At 40.7% G+C, this 21901-nt stretch overlaps 1 protein-coding gene across 3 annotated transcripts in view; it reads left to right on the top strand.

Annotated features, from left to right (window-relative positions):
• The window catches only part of gus (splA/ryanodine receptor domain and SOCS box containing gustavus), a 164990-nt gene that overhangs the window by 116928 nt on the left and 26161 nt on the right, over positions 1-21901 (top strand). Inside the window, exon 1 of one of the 3 annotated variants that reach the window (XM_083132220.1) lies at positions 458-651. The exons of the other annotated variants lie outside the window; for them this stretch is intronic. Coding sequence (XP_082988346.1) covers positions 542-651 — 110 coding nt within the window. The 5' untranslated portion in view covers positions 458-541. Of the gene's footprint in view, positions 1-457; positions 652-21901 lie in introns of those variants that run through there. 3 annotated transcript variants of the gene reach the window in all.

The raw sequence follows: 21901 nt of genomic DNA, 5'->3' as shown, positions 1-21901 counted from the left end.
AGCACTACATTTGATACTTCCAGGGAACCCTAATTTGCACCACCTAGACCAGTGACAAGTGCGACAGATGGCCTTCAAGGATAATCCCAGAAAGAAAGTTACGTCTGGCTTTCGCTATCGGCTTTCATTTACAACCCTTCATTAACAAAACCAGCACCGCGACCTTCATAGCTCCCGGCGCTGTGCAGTCTCTTCTGTCGCGATTGTATTGTTGTCAACTCCCCCTCGCATCTTCAAGACTTGAAGAAGTTTCTGTTGTCATTATTTATTGCGACCCACGTGACTCGAACTGCCCAAAACACCGGCACTACGTGCTTCCGGAGCTTAGATCAATACCTCCATTGGCTAATCATTAGGCGGGCCTGGTACGCGAATGAGAACGACGCTCTCGAGCCAATCGCGCCATGCGACTGAATAGTCCCCTGCTCCCCACAGCGGTCCAAGTACAAGCGACCTTATTGGTTGCGCCGACTCCCGTGAGAGCACACGCACCAATGATGCCAGCTGTTAGTGTGCATTCGTAGTAGCCTGGGGTGTAGTCATGCCAGCCTGTGTGTATTTGTTCCCGTGGCCTTGTTACTGCTACAGCCCGCCGGCCCATGTCCTGTGGACTGTGTACTCTTCTAGTTTATTGTATACCATGGAGACCAGGTAAGCCGGCTTCTTTAGCTTGTGTTTTGTAACCTTGAGTGTATTACGTGGGGCGTACTTCGAGTGTTGCTATTTTGGCGAAGTGGCGGATGTATTACGGTGCTGTACTTGCACGCGTAATGGGAAAGGTTTGGCAGTGAATATTTCAAGCGGCCGGGATAGGCTCAGGCGTCGTTTCTTGGGCTGGGGAAGACCAGACGGTCAGGGCAAGGCACGGCAAATGTGCAGGTTCTTTGTCTGCTGTGCGAATATCCCGAGGGTAGAGCGCCAGCGGTTGGGGGCTTTGTTTTGGCGCAATGTTGCCAAGTTTCGTCGTGGCGGTGCCGTTCGGTGCCTCTGTCGTAGACCAGGCAAGTCGTTTTCGAGGAACCACTATGATATTCCAAATTCTGCAAAATTACTTCTGCTCAGAATTCTAGTGTGGTTTGCTTTCCCTGTTTTCTAGATTTATATGGTAGAAACAAAGGTTTACGGTGCCACGAGAACTAGCACAATCGTCTAAACGACAGTCAAATTAAACCACACGTTCACTTGAATCCTCTAGAAGGGATTGCAAGTGGATGATTTTCAAAATGTGGAATATTGTACCGGTACAAAGGAGAAAACGTATTGAGAAAGTCTTGCTACCGCTACTTTAATAACTGAACATTGCAATAAAGCCTTTTAGAAAATACATATTGTTTTTATGTTTCCTTCAAGTGCGGTCACTTTGAACCATATTGAAAACTGTTGCCGTTAGGATAATGTTTGAGACCTACTTAACAGGGGGTAATAATTATTTTTCTTTGAAGGGAGCGAAACAGCTTGAAAGTTTCAAAATCACTGTGCTTGGTAAACCTAGAAAAGTGGGCAAAGGTAACATGTTCATGTCTCGTATTATCCTGCGACCTTGCTTTTTTCCTCCTCCTCGTTGCTGCCCTTGAACCGAAATTTTGCTTAGAACGCTTCACCGAGACAATGCGGTAGAATTCTCTTTTGTCTTGCGAGTTGGCACAAAGAACTAAAGCATATGGGGTTTTCACTTTCTCTCTCTCTCTTTGTCCAAATAAAAAAACGAACACACAAGTAGCTCCGGAAAAATATGAGTAGTAAGTACCTCATTTTCGCCAGCGTTTTTGTTTCTTGTAATTTACTTCGTAGGATACATGCTTTGGAATAAGTATCTGAACTTGCAACTAAGCCCGAAGAAGCGGGACCTGCATATGGAAATCGTATGGCTTTCGTAACCAGTGGACCCGTTATGAGCGTTTTAAATACACGAATATTGATCGTTATAAAGCAAGCCACACGCACAAAACGAGTCATGTGGAACAACAGCCGCTTCAGTACGCCCTGGCAAACCGACCACACTTGCATAATACTAGGTTTTATTTAGCATACCATAGTAATAACTTCAGCTGATCAAGACTGCCCTGGTTATTTAAATTTAAGTATATTATGTGTGGTTATAAATGGTTTCTAATGTTTTCACAGCTGCTACTGTTATAAAGTATGATTTCCGAATGTGTTGTGCATGGAGTTGTTTTTTTGCATTTAAAGGAATGTATGTTACTCCATAACGTTGCCATTAATAGTGCGCCGGGAGGAACAAGTTTCATTTTGTTTACGTCGTACTTAACCCTAGAGCCAATCTTTAAAAAGTCCAATGTCAATCCTAGAGTACTTTTGGGGAGGGGGCATGGGTCTGTTTTCTTGGCCTCAAGTATGAACTGAATATTAAAAGATCACTATTTTAGGGAAGAGATAAATGTACATAATTATTGCTATTATTATTAGTAATGTAATAATAAGGATAATATGTAGAAAAAGACCTTCATAATGAATCTTCCAATGTCTCAAATATATTGCGAGCTCGACCAAATTTTGCAACAGTATATTTACAGTTTTCTCGTTTTGAATCACATCCAGTGTGTTTTAAATCTCCATTACTGAAATAATTCAGCATCTGCCTTCCTGCTCAATGATTTGAACTGAACGTGACAAAATAAACCATGCAGAATAATTTCTTGATAATCTGGGTGCATACTATCAGTGTCCCAACCCTCAGACATGTTGTCACTGACTGCATTGATGATATTTGAAAGTTTTACACCATCTTAGGCCCAGTAGGAGAGGCGAAGGTCCTACCATCCCTCAAATAGTCTGTAATTTGTCAGTATTTGTAAAAAAATGTCCGTAAGGTCAGTATTATTTTTTTAAAAAAATGGTCTGCAAAGACTAATTTTTGTGTGCACGACTGCACTTTCTGATTTTTTAAGAGAAAACACCTTCCCAGTGAGGGTATATATCCATTCTTTCTTTATTTATTTAGAGCTTGAGAGTATTAGCTTCCTTCAATTACCGAAAAGGGTAACTGTTCCCTTAGCACAAAGACTAATTATCGTATAATTTGGAAATCATTGTCACACGAAATTTGAACCTTCCTTAAAGTAATGAGCACTGTTTGGACTCTAAAAACAGTTATTTATGTTGAAAAAAATAACTTGAAAATTACGTTATGCACTTCTCATGGACAAGATATTCTCCGTCGACAAGCGACAGTAAATATTGTAAAAGCATGGGAATAAGTGTAGAAGTAAATCTGAAACTTAGTAGAATGCATTTAGAAACTTTATTTTAATGCTAAGGGAACCAAACCTAACCTAGCCACGAAAGCATATATTGAACAAAACCTTAAGTAATTGCTAAAACTTCGCAGTATGTGTTAATAGATGTACATCGAAATCGAACCATGTAAAAATTGCATTCGTAGCATGATGAAATCGCAATAAAACAAAAGGAACTTGGGCCGAAAAGAACAAAACATGCCTTGCCAATAAAGTGAGAGGCGAGAGTTTATTAATAATACTTTTTCAACAGACAAACTTAAATAAAACATGTTTTGCATTTTAATATCTGCTACACACTATTTGTTTAAAAATTATTCTTTTATTGCCTCACATAATTTTGTACTATTATAAAAACATTGTTTTATCATTAAAAAAAATGTGTGATGGCTGACTGTGTTGATGGTGGGAGGCCAGAAAATCATTTAGAACAAATTATTTTTAACTTTTAGGATGACTATTTATTGATGTGGTGTAAATAAATGTTAGAAAATGGTCAGTTTGTTTGTTATTTTAGTCAGTTAAAACAGTAGTTTTGATAACTTGACAAGTTTCCACTCCTGCCTTAATGTTTCAAGAGTTTTCCGCAATGCCCAAGTCAGAATGTAGGCCTGTCTAACCTTGCAATGCTTAGTGTGGAAAGTAAACCCATTTCAAATTGAAACATTTTGTATGTAAAAAGTACTAAATATTTGGAACAATCATATCTAAAAAACGTGTGTAGGCTAACAAGTAAGTTCAGTGAAAGTATTGGAACATTTCATGGTGCCCCTGTAAGCCAGCCACGGTGCCCACTTTGGAAACCACTGCCATAGAGTATTTCCTTTAATCAATGTTTATGACTTGAAAGTTGAAATATTCTGATATGAACTTCTAAGAACCAAATTTACAATTTTTCAAATTTTGAAAGACTTTCGATTATATCCTTGCACAAAGAAATGATGGATTGTGGAGAAATGCAGGCTCCAGAGATCTTCAGTCTTCAATATTTGTCAATTTCAGTTTTATAACCATTTATGCAAGGCCACTATTATTTTTAGTCCCTGTCCAGACTTTTTTCGAACTGCAGATGTCCTTTTTTGTTAACTCATGCTCAGACATGTTCTTTATTATAAGAATCATTGCTAATACGTATTGCTTAATTTTAAAATGTTATTTTCTAAATAGAGAATGGTGCTGGTATAAGAAAATAAAAGGAAATTTGAAAACATTAAGCTGCCCTACGTTGCACTATTCAAGTACTTCTGAGAATTGAATGTAAATAATGAGCTCCAAGCTGTATGTGACAGCATTTAGCTGTAAGGGACTGTGTTGCTGATTGTCTGGTGGGGAGGGTCTATCAGCGAGTTGAATTTTTCCGTTACTTTGTACCACAATAGTCGAACTCCACAATACCATAACGTTGATAATCACATCCAAAACTCCAACAATAAAATAATGTGGTTTTGATGGAAATTTTTGTAACACGAGTCTGAGTTTTAAACATTTATTAGCACCTCCTAAGAAATGTTTCTAACATGCAAGGTTTGTACTGGCTTAGAATAGTCAGGGAATGGTAAATACAGTGAAATTCGAATATGTCCTTCAGAGGCCTGTGGTTAAAGAATTGCAATGCAGGGAAATGGAAAACTATGGTTCCACCACATGATTTTTTTTCACACATTTGTAGACTGTATTTGTTACAGTAAGTTTAGTAATGTAATAGGGAATCATTTTTAAAATGTCCTTTTCCGCCCTAAAAGTATACTCTAAAAGAGACTTATATGCAGTGAGTCAACGCATTGCTGAAGGATTTAGAAATTTTGAAAACCATGAAAAGTTCGCGAATTTATTAGGCAAAATAATTGGGAACCCAGACATGTGGGAAAATGAGCAATTATATGTTTATCATAAACTATTTTCTCTAGCTCCCATATTCGAATTTGTAAATCACTTAGCAGAGTGCATGTCAACAGATGCAGCAGAAATGTTATTTTATCCAAGAATCGCAAAGTCATGTATGACATCCAGTTGCTAGTCCGAGAGGAGTAATGTAAATTGCAATTCGTTAGGTTGCACAAAAGTAGTGAAGTGGCCGAATTTGTAACGCCTCAATATCATTGCCAAAAAAGGGCAATTAGAACGTCATTATAAGGCACTGCATAACAATAAATACGATTCCGATTTTCCGCCCAAAACTGACATTCGTAAAGCTAAACTGAAAGAACTTAAAATCAAATTTAGTTGCTCAACAACAATTTATGATGAGACCAACCCCACAATCCATCAACGTTACCCTGTGTTCCTTGAAAGTTAGCCACCTGATAATGAAAATTTGCAGATCGTTGACCGAAGTGGGATTCGTAAAAGAGTGTTATCTGGAAATAGCCGATAATCTTTTTGAGGGAAATAAGAACCAGAAAGATCTCAGCTGCTGTTAAAGGTGTCCAATTATCAAGAAACACTGTCGTGCGGCGAATCGAGAAAATGAGTCAAAACATAACTGATTAATAGTAGCTCACTGCTTGTGACAATAAAAAGTAGATCGCTACTTCATTGAAGTTGGACATGCATGTCCTATTCCAAAGTAAATTTCGGAGTATTAGAGTCGAGGTAGACACTCCTGTTAGACGTTGCGTGAGTTCCTACAGTCTTCAATGTGTGTGAGAACAATAAAAGAAAAATTACCTTTTTCGGCTTCACTAATATCAACAACGTCTCATGTGATGGCCCGTTTTGCATCTTTCTTTGGCGCGAATTTGATCTCCGATGAGAGCCGAAGTAGTAGCAGACTTGTCTAAAGCAGTCTTTATTCCAACAAATGAAACATGTGGTGCAGCGTATAGTATCTTCAGCTTTCAGCTGTTGCTATTTCCGTACTTGGAACATTGTGATCACATGATGCAATGGGGTTTAGCTTCAGACTTCAGTCCCTAGACCTCCCGTGGGGATACAACTACTGTTCCACTAGGTGAGAGTGGTTCAGCAATGGATGGGATGTGCCGATCGTGGTCGAGATTCGTTAGCTTAAACTAGACCAAGGTCGACAAGAAATATAATATAAAATGATACGGCACGTCTGTAACTTAATGCTTTGGCAGAAGGGTCCATACAGAATAAACACAATGGCCACCTCACCTAAACCCCATCGACGTTGCCATGTGAGATTTTTTTAAAAAATCTGAGGTGATGCTGCGAAAATCCCTGCGGATGAGTGTGTGCATAGATTACGGCCATGTGGGACACGTTTTGGATTAAACTTTTCTTCAGTGTCCTGTCTCGATTGGTTTGAAGCTGCGAATCAACAGTCCCTATCGATGTGCCAGGATGTCATAAGTTGTCTAAAGGAACTTGGCCCATGGAACTGTATTTTTTTGACAGAGTTCTTCGGAAACCTCACCAAAGTTCATTCCGGAAGTTTGTGTCTAGCCTAGAAAGTGAAATAGCGGAAATTGCGCGTCGACCCCCCCCCCCCCTTGACTCAATGCCGATAAACTTGTCTGTTCCACGGTAACAAACCGGGAGGGTTTTTTCAATGTTCCCCGTAATTTGAATGACGTTCCCGTGAAGAAACCCATACACTATAAATTTGACAGAGGAGAGGGCATCCAAGTCCTATTTCCGCTGACATCATCCAACAACCGTATAACATAGTTGACCCAGTTAATGAAATTTTAATTAGTCTGTTTTTAAAATTATATTTGTTGCACACATCTGCAAGTTATGATTATCCATCTTTACGCAAGAAAAGGTATTACGAATTTATCTTTGAAAGCTTTCCCCTTGTGTCTGTGCTGTACTATAGTCTTGTGCGCATTATATAGTGCTCTGGTACTCTTCAGCATCGCTTGTTAGTGTTATCATAAGAATTCATTGACGACCCCAAGGAGGGTAAAGGGGACCCCCTTGAGATAAGGTAAATTGCTTGTTTCTCATTCCTCTCTCCCTTTTATGGATAATTCTTTTGTCAGTTTCTTTCCTTCTAGCTTTCAACTTTTTCTCAGTTTGTCACTCTTTCTACCTATTTACTTTCGACTATTTTTTTTTATTTTCTCTTGCTTCCTGTTTTTCTTCTAAATTTATCTTTCCTATTTTTCTCTCTTGGTCCTCGATTTTTCTGTTTCCTATTTCTTTCTTTCTGACGTCTCAATTTATCTTCCTCCTCTCTGTGTGTGTGCGCGCGCGCGCTGTGTCGCTTCTTTATCTGTCTCTCACTTGTGTTTCCCATCTTCTTTTTTCTCTGTAGCTTCTCTTCCTTTCTCTACCACTTTCATTTTTCCTTTTCTCCATCTCCCTTAAAGCACTTCTTTCTTATGATGACATGTAACCATGTCGGTATATCTTAGAGACCGGCCAAGGTAACTCCCGGCGCGGGACCCGTTGTTGCGTCGTTTATCTATAGAGAAACTTACGGTCAATTAGGCTACCGCTGCCCCCACCTGTTCCGGCAACAAGCTGCAACCTTAGAATCCCTCCTTCCCGAAGCGACCAGCAGGGTCAAAATAGCAGTTCTGCGCTGGGGAGGGTGGAGATAGCGTGGCCCGAAGATAACTTAAATGTTTTGACACCCTCCTCGAAAATTTTCTGCTGTCTCCCAAGTAAGAACCACTCAAAATATTGTGGTATTATGATAAATGATTGTTCATTCTTATAGTTACACGCGCACACACATATTCGTTCGTCAAAAGGTATACCGCCAGGGGGAAAAGCACTGTATGCGACATGTATGAGAGTATGTGTGCGCTTTACTCAATTTTTATTTCACTATAGCCACACAGAAAAGTGACCACTTAAATGCAAAATGCACATGCTGTGCCGAAAAAAATGCTCTTGTCCTGTTTTTTGCAAATTAACAGGCGCTATTAAATTTTAATTCGTGAGATTGAAATATCCTGAGGGTGTTAAGGTCAAAATTAATTCGTACAGCAAAATGCAAAGCTTTCCTGTAACAGTTTCTTTTCACTGGGAAGTCAGAAAATTTCCTGCATTCGGTGAAAAACTTTCGTGGTAAGCAACACTGCAGAGTGCTGTTTTCCCGAACCTTTACTTCGGCTGTTTTGCCACACTCGATCGGCTCCGAAGCTGATCTTTAACTCAAACGAGTGTGCCAGATCTTGTGAGCAGAACTGTATCATTGAATTACTATAGGCGTGTTGGTAAGGTAAAGTTCCGCGTGCACTTTTCACCAAGCCATGAGACATATGTGGGGGTATGACACCACGCTCCGGCTGGGTGAGCCCCAGAGCCGCTTGTTGCAGGGACAAGGCCGAAAAGATCTGATCTTAGATCACCCACCACAGGAATCGAACCCGGGTCTCCCGCGTGCCAGTCAAACACCATATCACTAGACCACCGCGACTCCTAAGGTGTGTTGGATCACCATTTATTCGTGCCATTGAAGTATAGTACATAATTTTGGTTCACCGTTAATTCGTGCGATCGAAATTCCTTATTTTTGAGTTAGTTCTTGTTTTAAGTCCACTTTATGCAGAGATTGGCTAGTCAGAACTGGACCTGCTGTTTTATGTGGGATTCTAACCACTATGTGCCTCCACTGGGTATTTCGTGAAATACCATAGTAATGTTATGATCACATTCGAGAGATTGAAATATCATACGAGTATTGAGGTCATGATTATTTCGTTTTGATCGAATTACCATAGGGGAGTTGCGATCACCATTAATTTTTTGTTATTTCGGCTACTCACGTTCTTTATAAAAGTTCATGTTTCTCAGCGGTAGCGTTTTCCGTCGCTACATTAACTTTATCAACATTTTCTTGTAATTTGGTTCGGTTGCGTAGTTGCCACTACAAGATATTATACATTAAAAAATATATAACTTATTTGTTGTTACCTCACGGTGTGGTGCTTTTGTGAAACACGGACCACGAAATACGCAGTTGTCAAGTTAGACAATGGTAATAAAAAAGACTGCACAGATGAAGTAACTTCGGGAGTAACGTTAACAGAGGCAGCCAAAGTCCCTTTTTTTCCCATGGGTTTATTGTTTCCATGCACAATAGTGCGAAATGCGTCCCTGAAAACCTTGCTTCTCTTTCCCATGGGCGCAGACAGGGGCGTGGGCTTTCACTTTTCAGCGGCCATTAATGTATTTGCAATCTGAAGATAATAAGTTTAATGTTGCGTGCCTATTGGCTTTTGTTAGGTCATTCTGAGTAATAAAGCACGTCATGGATGGAGTACTCTGCCGTTTTTGATATTGAGGTTTTCGCTCAGTCGTGTAATGGAGTCTTTCAACCCGTTTGGGAAGCTTGTAGAGGTTGGCCATATTGGAACTTTCAGGCTATTTTGAAATTAAAATTAAATTTATTTTATCGCTGTATGTAAGAGGGGATGTGTGACCCCAAACAGTTCTGTTGGTTTAGAAAATCTTTTGCATTAATTGTGTAATCAAGTCAACAAAACCCTCATAATAATTAGCCAAATTACTGTATGGTTTTGGTACACAAGATTGTATAATAAATAAAGTTGAAGTCCTAATTCGAACGCCACTTTACTTCAAAGAAAGTTCCGAAAGATCAGTTCCCTCTGTTACAGGAGTAAACAACCATCTGTCACGTCCGCGTGGACCCCTGTATTTCCTCCCCTCAAACCTTTCCCACCAATAGCGTCCGTTTTACGAACTGGCAGCTCTTGTCAAATCCATGTGGAGTAAATGAGATGTTGCCAATTCAGTTAACGTGAGGTTGCGTTATCTGTGCTAGGTGTGTTGTTGCTTTTATTTATATATATATATAAATATACCGGGTGTCCAAAAAGTTGCTTGACCAATAAATTATTATTATACAATTATTGTTGATTTAATAACACAAGTATTGTTTTGAAATACAAATATTTCTCGGTCAAGCTACTTTTGGGACACCCGGTGTGTGTATATATAAAGCTGGTACTGGCTCAAAACCAGATACGCGTCTGGTCGGCTTCCTCTCGAGCTGTGTGAAAATTACCGAACTGGCGTTCCAACGAAGACTTGAGCAATAACGCCAAAGTGTATCATTTGATCTGAGTGAGTGTTCCTTTCTATGTCAAACTGTACTTAATGCATCAATCACCTTTCTCGATGATGCATTTAAACATTTGGTTTGAGCTACAGACTGTATGTATTTTTTGTTTCAGATGATGCATTTACTTTTCTGTGTGAGGAAGAAAGAGAGAAAAGGAAAATATGACCGATGGGAGGGTATATTTCTCGAATGGGAGGAAGGGGGCTTGAGTTGATTCTCAAGAGTTCAGCACCTGGAAAGAAAATGAGTAGACAAATTATTGCTTTCCATGTCCTTTTGTTTATTTTGACTACTCGCGTTACTTACAACCAGTCTAGATCTAAACTAGCTTTGAAGTGAATTTGTGATCAGCAAATAGCGTGGCTTTCTTTATTTTCTTTCGCTATGAGATTAACGTGACCTTACTCGCATGGTTGTTCTCGATAATTGGTTTAGGATTCGACGTGTTTTCTAAACAAAGCTTCCAGTGAACATTGCGGAACAATTACTGCAGTGACAAATTCGTTGTTTTGCTTCCCGATGACTAAAAACAAGTTCGAATTCGTTATTTTGTAAAAGGTGTCTTCCTAATCGTGCCAGTCACTCGATTACCATAAGTCGTCAGTAGGCTTGCGAACAAAATCGTGTAGCAGAAAACTCACTATTTGGTTAAGTACATGCATATCGTTATAGAGAGCATGGCATAGGTATTTCGGTTAATATATCTTCAGTTTCTTTGGCTCAGGGGCATGGACGCAGTTGGGTAGGGGCTAGGGAGGGCTAGAGCCTTCCAGAACCAGACATTAGCCTCCCAAACACATGCGACATATCCACAAAATAATTAAGGAAAGACAAACTGCTCAAAAAATTATACAGTTCATCATGAAACCTTCGTGTGTTACATGTGAACACAGGAGCATGGCCGTGATGATTCTCGTAATGGATAAAAGCATGAATGTCATGAGTGTAACTTGGGACCTAACTGAGGGGGGGGGGTGCAGAATCGATCTTGGGCCAAACTTTTGAGGAGCAGAATCGAAAAATTTCTATCCCATAAAAATAGCGTCCAGAACTACGTATTTTGCTAATTAACTGTTACATTTGAGAAATCATAAAATTACTCTTTATTTCTTTGTTCTTCAGGCAGCAGAAGGTTACAAAAAATGGTAACACCTTTCCCCAGCCAAGAAACGTCTATCAATAATGGTTAGTCCCAGTTAGCCCCCCCCCCCCTCCTCCCCAAGTGGACGGGCGAACCCCTCCTTCTATTAAGCCTAATTAATTTCATAAATTTTCCTCTTTATAACAGTTAATTTTTGCTTGTGTTTTCGTATGCGTATTCTTCTCAAGTTGCAAACTATAGCAGTTCCTTATTTCTAAGGGATGGATTTGTAGCAGTGAACCTGGAAGATACTTTAAATATTTTTGCGCTGTTGTGCATTCCAACGAAATTTGATATATATTAAGTGGAGAAACGTTCCAGAGCTGTAAAGTTTTGGGTGTGCCCCTTTTTTATACCTTAAATAGTGTGTTCAAAACGTCATCTTTACGTTTTGAAATTACTGTAATCTTCCCTATGTGCAGTCACCGGCAATTAAAATGACCATTGATGTGTTGTTGCCTAAATCTACGGCTATATCAGAACTTGCTGTTGAATTTTGCTCAACACCTTAAGAGTTAGGCAACGCATAGCATCCTGCATTTTAGGATCTAAGTGTCCCATTTGTATTGCTGCTGACTGTACATTGAGATTGACAAGAGTGAGGCTGCCGTGTGCGCATATCCATTTCTCCATATGCTGCTGTAGGACTTTTCCTATACTTGCATTTGAAACGTGCAAAATCCTATTAGATAAAAGAGGTCTCATACTTTTATGATCTATCTTCCCTGTTCAAGGAAGTGCGCTGTCTTTACGTCCTTTAACCTCTTTCCAGAAATCGATTGTTCGTTTGTGCGTGCATTTTGTTTTCGTGCCAGCCGTTGTATAAGGGAAGTATTCTCCGGTTTCAACACGTGATCATTCCGTGGAGGTTTGCGAATTGGTGAATTTTCTTTTTTTGCACTTTGATACTTTTTCCTAGGCCAACACAAGAATGATACTTTTTCCTAGGCCAACACAAGAAAGAAAGTACTAACAAATTAATTCATGAATATACAGGGTGTCCACAAAGTCCTGCTACCGTTACGATGAAACTTTCCTAAACTATGAGATAAATACATGCAGTTTTCTGCAACGTGGTCTACAGCTCTCAAAGTTTTATTTACAATTACAACACTTCCACATGCGCCCCGTTAGTTGCCCTCAGGACGTCGGGACTGTATTCGATCTCCATCCATACATGCTGCAGCATAGCAGCATTAACCTCTGCAATCCGTGTACGAAGTGTGACAATATCTGGAACAGGGGTTTCGTAGACACGATCCTTGACATACCCCCAAAGGAAAAAAATCCAAGGGGGTGATATCAGGGGAGCGCGGTTGCCATGAAATTGTAGTGTTAAAGTAATAGTAGAGAAAGTGTATTGTTGCAGTAAATGTATGCCGATAAGTCATTGCTACAAGAAAAGGGACATTTTGGCGTCCCGTTTTACGGTTAAAAATTCGGGACAGACAAAATAAGGAACTGTCCCGGCTGCTACGGGACGTCTGGTCACCTTGCTGAGAACGAACGCCCAGGCCTCGACTCGAACCGCGAACCGTGGATGACGAAATCGAAGGTTGATCGCCGAGCACTAGCACACAAACACGACATTGTTGTAACTGTGCTTTGAACCCAGACCTTTTACCACGTGCCGGGACTCGTCTGCCACTCTTGTGGGATCGATTCAAGTGAGGTTAAAGTTGAGAGTGGAATGCACTCCATGTCTTTCAGAAGAAGAGGCTGCGATCGATATCATCAGTCGTGCCATACCCAAGACTATCATCCGGTGGTTTTGTTATAGCGGATAGAACTGTTTCCCCGTCATTGTAAGAATGTAATGGTTTTAAAGAACGCAAGCTGCTATTTTGTTGTACAGTCAACGGCAAGGATAATAGTAGGCAAAAAGCTATTTTCATTCTTTTCTATTCCACATCCTGTCTTGTTTTAAAGAATAGTTTGGTGTACGGTCATGGACACTTCTGGGTTGTAACGATTCCACTGAGAGTCAGTGGTATTGTTTCAACCCAGAAGTGTCCATGACTGTACCAGTTGATTCGTTTCGCTTCTTTCTTCCGCAACTCTATTTCAAAATGTGTTTTCGCATGGTTTTATACATCGTAATATTATCCTCACGTATGGCATTCTGAATGGGAAGAAGTTACAGTAAATTCTGCGCAATACACACGCGCACACATGGTTTTGTAGCAGTTAATTTTTCCATCCCATTGTTTTACACTGTCTCTGGAATCTGTGGAGTAAAGTAGCACATGACGCTAGAGAAAGGGAGAAAGCGAGTGGGTGAAGCAAAGCTGTGCACTGTTGGTAGCTGCCGCCGAGTTTTCCCCTCCGTGCACTCACTTCTCTCGCGCGTTCACTGGTCGAACCCTTCCGAGTGCCTAATAGGGCAGAGGACAGGTTTTCGTTAGTTTGCTCCACAGAGACAAGATGTGCACTTTTTTAAGACCCTGTTGAACATTAGTTACCCTCGAGAGCCGGCCTCCGTGATGAAGTGGTTAGCGTAACTCGCTGTGAAACCAGATTTGAACGCATGGATGCATTTTTGGCCAATCACCAGTTCAAAGAAGCACCCAGATGTCAACGTTTCACTTAGTACACCCTGGACTGCACTTTGAACACTAACGAGGCTCTGGCGTCTGAACTTGCAGCCAGTATAAGCAACTGTCGGGCTCGTTCTGTGCGCTGTCAATTTGTGATTGCCCTTCCGTCAGTTTCGTCTAATCACCTTTCATCCTCATCGTCGCGATTAGCCAAAAGTGGCAGAAAATGGAAGTAAAATAAACTAAATCCATCTTTGAAGGTCCAGTCCCGATTAGTTTATTTGACCACAAATTGGACCTAATTTTTATATAGGCTGTCTATAAAGTGTCGAAAAATTATAGGCTGTCTATAAAGTGTCGAAAAATCTGCACATTATATTTCCAGTGTTTTGTCATCATATGGTTATGAAAATTCTATATCCACCTATCTTGCATTCGTATTTTTCGTAATTCAAATTGAACGGATACAAAGGCATGGAAGAACTCCGCGTATTACCATCGGTACCAGCAGCTTTGGAGGGAAAAAGTGTATCTTCTGTCGGATGAAAAGCAGCTATCGATTTGGAGGTCAGGATAACACTGACCTCGCTGGCTAAGACCCTTTCGGGAAGGTCAAGGGAGAACGTTGGAGAGAAAAAACTACTCCGGCGAGTCTTTCTCACCTGGAGGTACCACGTGGAAGCGTCGGGAGGCCAGACAATGCAGCGAGGTGGAGTCGTGGGAAACTTTCACTCGTTTGTTCTGCGCAGTGTTGCCACCTGAAGGGAAAATTCCCTCAGTGCAGGGAAATTTTAGGCGACTGGAATTTTTTTATAATGAAAAATTTTAAGATATCGGACTCGTATATTAGAAGTGCGATGCACGTATGTACTTAATAGCTAATCCTTGTATCAGTGGCTTGGCATTCACCTCACCTTCAAACATTTAAGATTATTGTAATGTCGACCTCTGTGGGAGTGGTTAGCACAGCGTGCCAAGACGCCAGGGATCCCGGATTCGAATCCCGGTCTGGACATGGGTATTCTTCGTGAGTGTCCCTTCATCGATTTTATCATTATTAATCATCCTCATCATCACGATTAGCCGGAACTGGCAGAAAAGCGACGCTAATAATCAAATGCACAGTTAATGTGTTATGCTTTCGTTACTACATTGCCTTAGTCACTTATTGCTAGTTGTAGGTTGTTGTAAAGGAAAAACTGTTAAAAGTAAATGGCTGTCTGTGTATATGCAATACCATTGTATTAGTATTGATGTTGAAGGTGGCTGGTGTGCAATTTTATATCAATAATAAATTTCTTCTTATTGATTTCATAGCTTATATATCGATCTAAACTAGTTGTTCTTTTCCATACCTTTGAATTGATTGATTGATTGATTGAATTGTTAGTTCACTTTATGCACAAAGGCTAATCAGGACTGGACCTACAGTTTAAAGTTTGATCCGAACCACTTTACCATGTGCCTCCACCGGGTATCGAACCCGTGACCCCTTAATTACAAGGCGACGACGTTACCACTACGCCATCGGGGAAGACCCTCCCTCCATACCTTTGAAAACAGGAGTTGTTGATGAGCACTGCTTGAACTTTTTGTACATGCTGGAGGGAAATTTAACCATGAGGGTTGCAACGCTGTTTATGAAAGTTACGAGTGCTGCAATATAGCATGTTAACACATGGGTTACCTCATTCTTGTTACGGCGCTCCCTGCATTATGTGCTGTATTGACGATGTGTGTTGGGTTGTTTACCTTTCCAATTCAGTTGCTTCTAATAGGACGAGTGGTCAATAGATTATTTCTGCTCGCGCATTTTCTGCACTCTTATACAACTTTGGCGTCATCCATGTGTATTAGGCCTAATTCGGGAAGCACGAAAGCTAGAAAGATAAAATTTGATTTGTTTCATTGATTGCTTGATTTTTCTTTTCATTTCATCCATTTTGAGCTAATCACGACGTTGGGGATGAATGGTGAAAAGATGGAAGTGGATAACACCCAGCCCCACATGTGATTAATGATTATACTGCTCTGCCCGGGCGCCAGAGGCTCATTGGTGTGCAAGACTGCACTTACCGCCCTATAATACGTGGAAGTTTGAGTATCTTCTCAAAACGTCAACCTTTACATCCCAAAATTTGTTTCCTGAAATCAACAGTGACACATGAGAGGTGAAGCGTAAATTTACATTTTACCTGATTCCAGACTTTTTTTTGTGGTAGAAGTGTGCGTCCAGAAGCTGAACAGGTTTTAAAATCAGAACGTTTGGGACAGGAAATGTTCGAAATGTGCCATCAAGTGTTTGATTTTGCATTTGTGGAATAAAAACTGCTAATTTTAAGAATTTTCAGAGTGCAGAAAACGCAGAGAATTAAAAAGTTTAGAACACGGGTGTTCGGAATTTCTCGACTTTTCGAGATCTCGCACTACGGTCGTGTAAGGGGTGACATTCTGGCAAGGCAGCCTCACTTCCATCTAGTAAACCCCGGTAACTGCAATGTTACAGGCCAACGTACAGTACAATCCTCGGTAGGGCTGTGTGCTGAGTGCCCCTTTACAGCCTCAGCGTTTAACCTATGTAAGGAGATTTTAGCCTTCAACAGTATAGTTTTGGGCTTAAGTTTAAAAATTGAGTATGGAACTTTTTAACAGGCATATTTTTTTTTCTTGTTAGGGACCTGTCCTCAATTTTATTTAAAATTGCTTGACATATAGGTTTCTCACGGCATCCACAGGCCCTGGAGCATTTTGAGGCCCATCGAACGGAAGAGTGGGTTCTGTGTATTGCAGGAGTCAACATTTTGTATCATATGTGTATCTTTCGCAGCAGCGTTAGATAACCTTAGGTACAGGCAACTTTGCAGATATGCGGCCCAAATCACAATGCAGGTATACCAGATTGCATGCGTTGTAAGGGTTCATGTGAACCAGTCTTGTTTTTACGTTTACTGACGATTCTTTGGATCGATACTAAGCCGGAGAGCCGGGGGACAGAATGTGAGCCTGGCAAAAGTGATTCACGCTCGGAAAACCCGCTACCCCACGAACGGTTCTCCGTTTGGGAAAGCAATTTAGGACGATTCTGGGTTTGTCATCAGGAGCCAGAAATCGAAACAGATGTGTTTTTCAGGATGGAGTCTTCAGGGTGTGGAATCGGTGGAACAGTGTGAGATATCGATCACCTTAAATGCGAATTGAATAAGCACGTGCTTGCTGGTTTCAAATTGGTTGCCCGGACTTTTACTGCGTAAGGGGTGACCCTTTCGAAGACACCCAAATGCGAATCTCCCTTCCACGTAGTAAACCTTGGAATTCATTCGCAGACTATCTAGGCTCTGGCGTCTGGACTCGAGACCAGTATAATCCTGCGATTGTCCCTTCATCCATCTCATTTTATCACTATTCATTCTCATCTTCGCGATTAGCCAAAGGTGTTAGAGAAGGAAAGTAAAATAAACTAAATAGTCAATCAACCCGAGTTTGCTTCGAAGATGTCGTTGGTGTCACCTTGTAATAAGGGGCCCCAGATCCGTTACCAGGTGGAAGCACATAGCATGGCCGTAGGCAGGAAAAATTTTCGGGGGGGTTCATTCATAATTGTTCCAATGGGCGTCGCCAGAAATTTGAATAATAGAAATAATTTAAATTTCATAATAAAACAATTTGATTCTATAATATAATAATAACTATTATTATTATATCCTTGAGGGGGCTTACTCAATCCAGCAGATGCGTGAATATCCAGCACTTTTTTCCCTCCATGCAGTGTGTACTGAAATGCGTTATTATTATACTTTTTAATTAAATTTTAGTCATAAAGTTTTTGTTGTTTGACCTTAAACTTAATTTTTGGAATTTTGAAAACTGTGGAACCAGTTATTCTCTTAAGGACTTAACCTGGTGCATGGCTTGTAACCTCAATCGCGACCGTAATGCGCTACGAAACTGGAGATCCTAGGTTTGAACTGCTTTCAAGGGGGATTTTCGACTTTTATCGGATAGGAAATTTAAAAGTTGGAAAGGGAATTTGGGGACAATCATAAGGAACTTTCAGTCTACGTTCCTTGTAACGCAGGAACAACACTGGAAAGAGGACGGCAGAAGTGAAAAGAAGGGGGGGAGGTCGCGGGTGGGCTGCGATTCCGAGAATAAATCCTGTTTCACTCAAGTTTCAGAATTCGAAATGTGATTCTTCGAAAAAATATTGAAAATGAGTTAACAGATTTTGGTTTCTGAACTTCCATTAATCCAACATGTCAAAAGTTTCTGGGGGGTTGAACCCTAGAAACCCCCCTCCCCCCTCTCTAAATACGGCCATGGCACATAGTGATTTGGATCCCACTTTAAAAACAGTGCTTGTTTACTGTGATCTAGAAGTTCCACTACCAAAGGTCCGGAATATTTGTGACAACTATGATTTCCGTCATGGCGTAACGTGGGGCTTAAATTTTGTGGGGAGGAGGAGTGGAGAATCGAAAAAGTTTTCCATCCCTTAAAAATAGCGTCCAGAATTATTTGCTAAATAATTGCTACATTTGGAGAATCATGAATATTACTCTTATTACTTTGATCTTCAGGTCCCAGAAAGTTAACAAAAGTACGGTTAACTCGTAAATTTTAATAAACTTTAAGAATTTGCTAGCGCCAAGTCATGCCTATGATTTCCGTATTGCATGGTTCTTCATTATCCATTGTCTAACGCTGGAAAATGAGAAAAATTAAAGAAGCAACCTTCATAGCTATGTTGTCCCAGCGTATAATTCAAGCAATATGTATGATCCCTTCTCAGAAAATCGAAATAGCATTATAAGTGGAGCGAGAAGTGTAGTACTTGGTTAGCGCATCGGATTAATGTACCCTGTCCAGGCTATCTCTAGAGCAAGGTAACGAAAACACGTCTCTGCGCAAGTAGTGACTCAAGACGGGTCCACCAATGAACACGTGAGATGGGACGGGATTGCGTGGAGGGGGAGAAGCGACTGGTTACCAGCCTACGAGCAGCGTGTACTGCTTCGCTCTGCCCACTTGATTTCCCCCCTCCCCTTCTCTTCCGGTATGCATGGCCTTGCTCCAAAGATAGGCGGGACAGAGTATAGTAAAAATCGTAAGCCTGTCGTAGGTTCGATTCCCCACCGTCAACAAAAATCAATTCACCTGCTATGTCGAAACGTAGTATTAGAATAAGCTTTAGTGAAAACACTAGGCAGTGGATATGTTCAATTAAGATTACATGCTAGGAAAAAAATTGTCTGAGAAAATCTGCATCCAACTTGGCGTAACACCTGCAGAGCAGTGCATGGCCCGGTGAATCTGCTGTAGGGGACATGTTCTCTCCTTCCCATTGGATATGCGCCAGAAAGAAGCCCCTGGAGATCAGAAGTGACAAGATATTTTTAACAGCACGTGCCGAGACTGTGACATCTACGCGGTGGACACAGATGGTCTGTGCATCAAACGACCCCACGTGTGGAAAATGTGTGCAAAACATCAAGTCAGCTGGTCTCTCCTGCCTTGGTTTCATGCAAGGGATCTCCCCCTCTCAACCAACTCCCCATGTTTTGTTTTTCTGCCCGCGATGCTTTGTGCGAATTCCTCACATGTTTCGTACTAAATACGGGGGGGTTGAAGGTTCTGGAATTATGGTATGTTTATTTCTGCGTCCGTACTGATTTGGGTACGATTTTAGTGGCCTAAATATACCTTGACAACCATATCAAAATAAATTGTGTTTTCTTCATGGTATATAAGACAGAAGGAAGAGAAATAAAAATAATGAAATTTGACTACTATTTTTCTTTCTGGTATCAGTACTATAATGGTGGCATGTATTCAAACACTTCTTACTGGTTTACGTTGAGCCCCAAATTGTACGATACATTGATTACTTTGCGTAAGTGACAGCCTATTGTCAGCAAACATAGCTTCGTACCCGTACAGAATGAAGAGTAGCAAATTAAATCTGCTTTGGAAATAACTAGGGAAAATGAAGTACTTTATATCTTGAAAAAGCAAAAATATTGTGAAGGACAGGAATGGTTAAACCACGTAGAAATGGACAAATGTGTACTGCCGTAACAAAGCATCTACATTTCGTTTTTGCTTATCAATGTCAGGTATATATCAAGAACATGACCTTACCAAATATTATGCAGTTATGAGAGTCCTAACCCTACCTTTTTATTATTATAGAATAAACTTATATTGAGCAACATTTCAAAAGTTAAGTAAGAATTTGTTATAATATTCCTTGGGGAAGAATAACTGATCACTACTTAATTCTGAGTTTCACATAGCGTGTTATATTCTATGTTGTTTTCTAGCGTAACCTAACGAGTTCTTTTCGCTTTTGGTGCGAGCTGACCAGGATCCGATCCCAGGCGGAAACTCAATATTACATCTCGTTACGATTGGGCCAGTACTTGAAAGCAAGTAGCAAATCCACTTGTACAAAGGCAATGTGGGATGGAGGGTCGATGTGGAATTATTGAAGCTTCTTTTGCCGTACACCCCGGTAATGGCAGTATTGCAGACCAACGAGGCTCAGGCGCCAGGGACTGCTGTCAGTACAATACTCTGTCGGGCTTGTGTGGAAGAAATACGATGTTAAATAGTTGCAGTACCATCGTGAATAGATGCTCTTTATTTATTTGGCTTGTTAGCGTTTTTTCCTATATTTTTTCGATCTAGTTATTTGTTTCTACTGTCATGGTCCAGTTTGTATTCGTATTTGTAGTGGGGTCCCAGGTTCGATACCCGGTGGAGGCACATAGTGGTTCGGATCCCACTTTAAACTGTAGGTCCAGTCCCGATTAGCCTTACTGTGCATAAAGTGGACTTAAAACTCAAACTCAGTCAATCGTATTTGTAGTGTCGAGTTCAGGAAAGCCAAGGCCATGAACCAGATTAGCACCTAGGGCCTTCCCAGTGACGTAGTGGTAACGCTGCTATCTCCTTGTGATCAAGTGGTCCCGGGTTCGATCCCCGGTGGAGGCACGGTGGTTCGGATTCTACTTGGTTGAGCATAAAATGGTTTTTTTGGCGGAATTGTATCTTTAAAGTCAATTGCTGACTCATTTCCTTTCGACCTTCAATTAATATTCGGGACTACCCTTCGTCATATTCGCCACGACAATTAGTGTGGCAAGGAACTACGCACCGCTAAATGTTAATAATGCTTTATGTCTTTCAAAGTGGAACATTTTCGTGAAGATTGAGAAATGAGTTGAAAGGAATAAAGGAAAAAAAAATACCACTTTCTCTTCCTCGACGCACACACGCTTTGCTAATAGTTCTACGAAACTTGCAAACTTTTCCCATGTATCATGTTAACGCGTTTCACAATGTCTTCGTCGGAATTTATATTTATTTCATAATCCTCAGTGGATGCTGATTGTGCGTGCATTTATGTGCGTATGTAAATGTGTAGAATGGAAAGGCTGGAAAAGGTGTTTTAACCTTATCAGTGAATGATAAAACACGCCTGTGGAGAGAAGCCGTACCGACTGTTACGAAATGTCAATTATAACGCGTTAATAATTCTACTTTCAAATATTAATTGAATTAATGAACTGTCCATGCTTCTCCAGGCACATGCGCGCTTTCATGTTCAGTTATTTAACATTACTGTTTACCTCTGCATGTTGCCTCCCCGGTGGCGTAGTGGCAACGCTCTCACCTTGTAATCAATTCGTTCAGAGTTCGTTCCCCGTATTGGATGCACATAGCGATGTGGATCCCACATTATACCATAAGTCCGGTCGCAATTAGCCTGTCTGAGCTTTCACCTCGTTAGGTTAATCGCGATTTTGAAGATGAATAGTGACTGATGAAATATGAAACCTGTCCGCCTTTAAGCTAGAATCAGAACCTTAAACATACCTATAAAACATGCGGTTTCAGTATATTCCATAAACATGCATTAGAAGCGCATAACTTATTATTTTTTATATTGCCTTCAAGT

This window comes from Lepisma saccharinum, chromosome 12, assembly GCF_977018435.1.
Source record: "Lepisma saccharinum chromosome 12, izLepSacc3.1, whole genome shotgun sequence".
NCBI classification, from domain to species: domain Eukaryota; kingdom Metazoa; phylum Arthropoda; class Insecta; order Zygentoma; family Lepismatidae; genus Lepisma; species Lepisma saccharinum.
The sequence above is the reverse complement of the archived record's forward strand: the minus strand, read 5'-3'. Positions and strand labels throughout refer to the sequence as shown.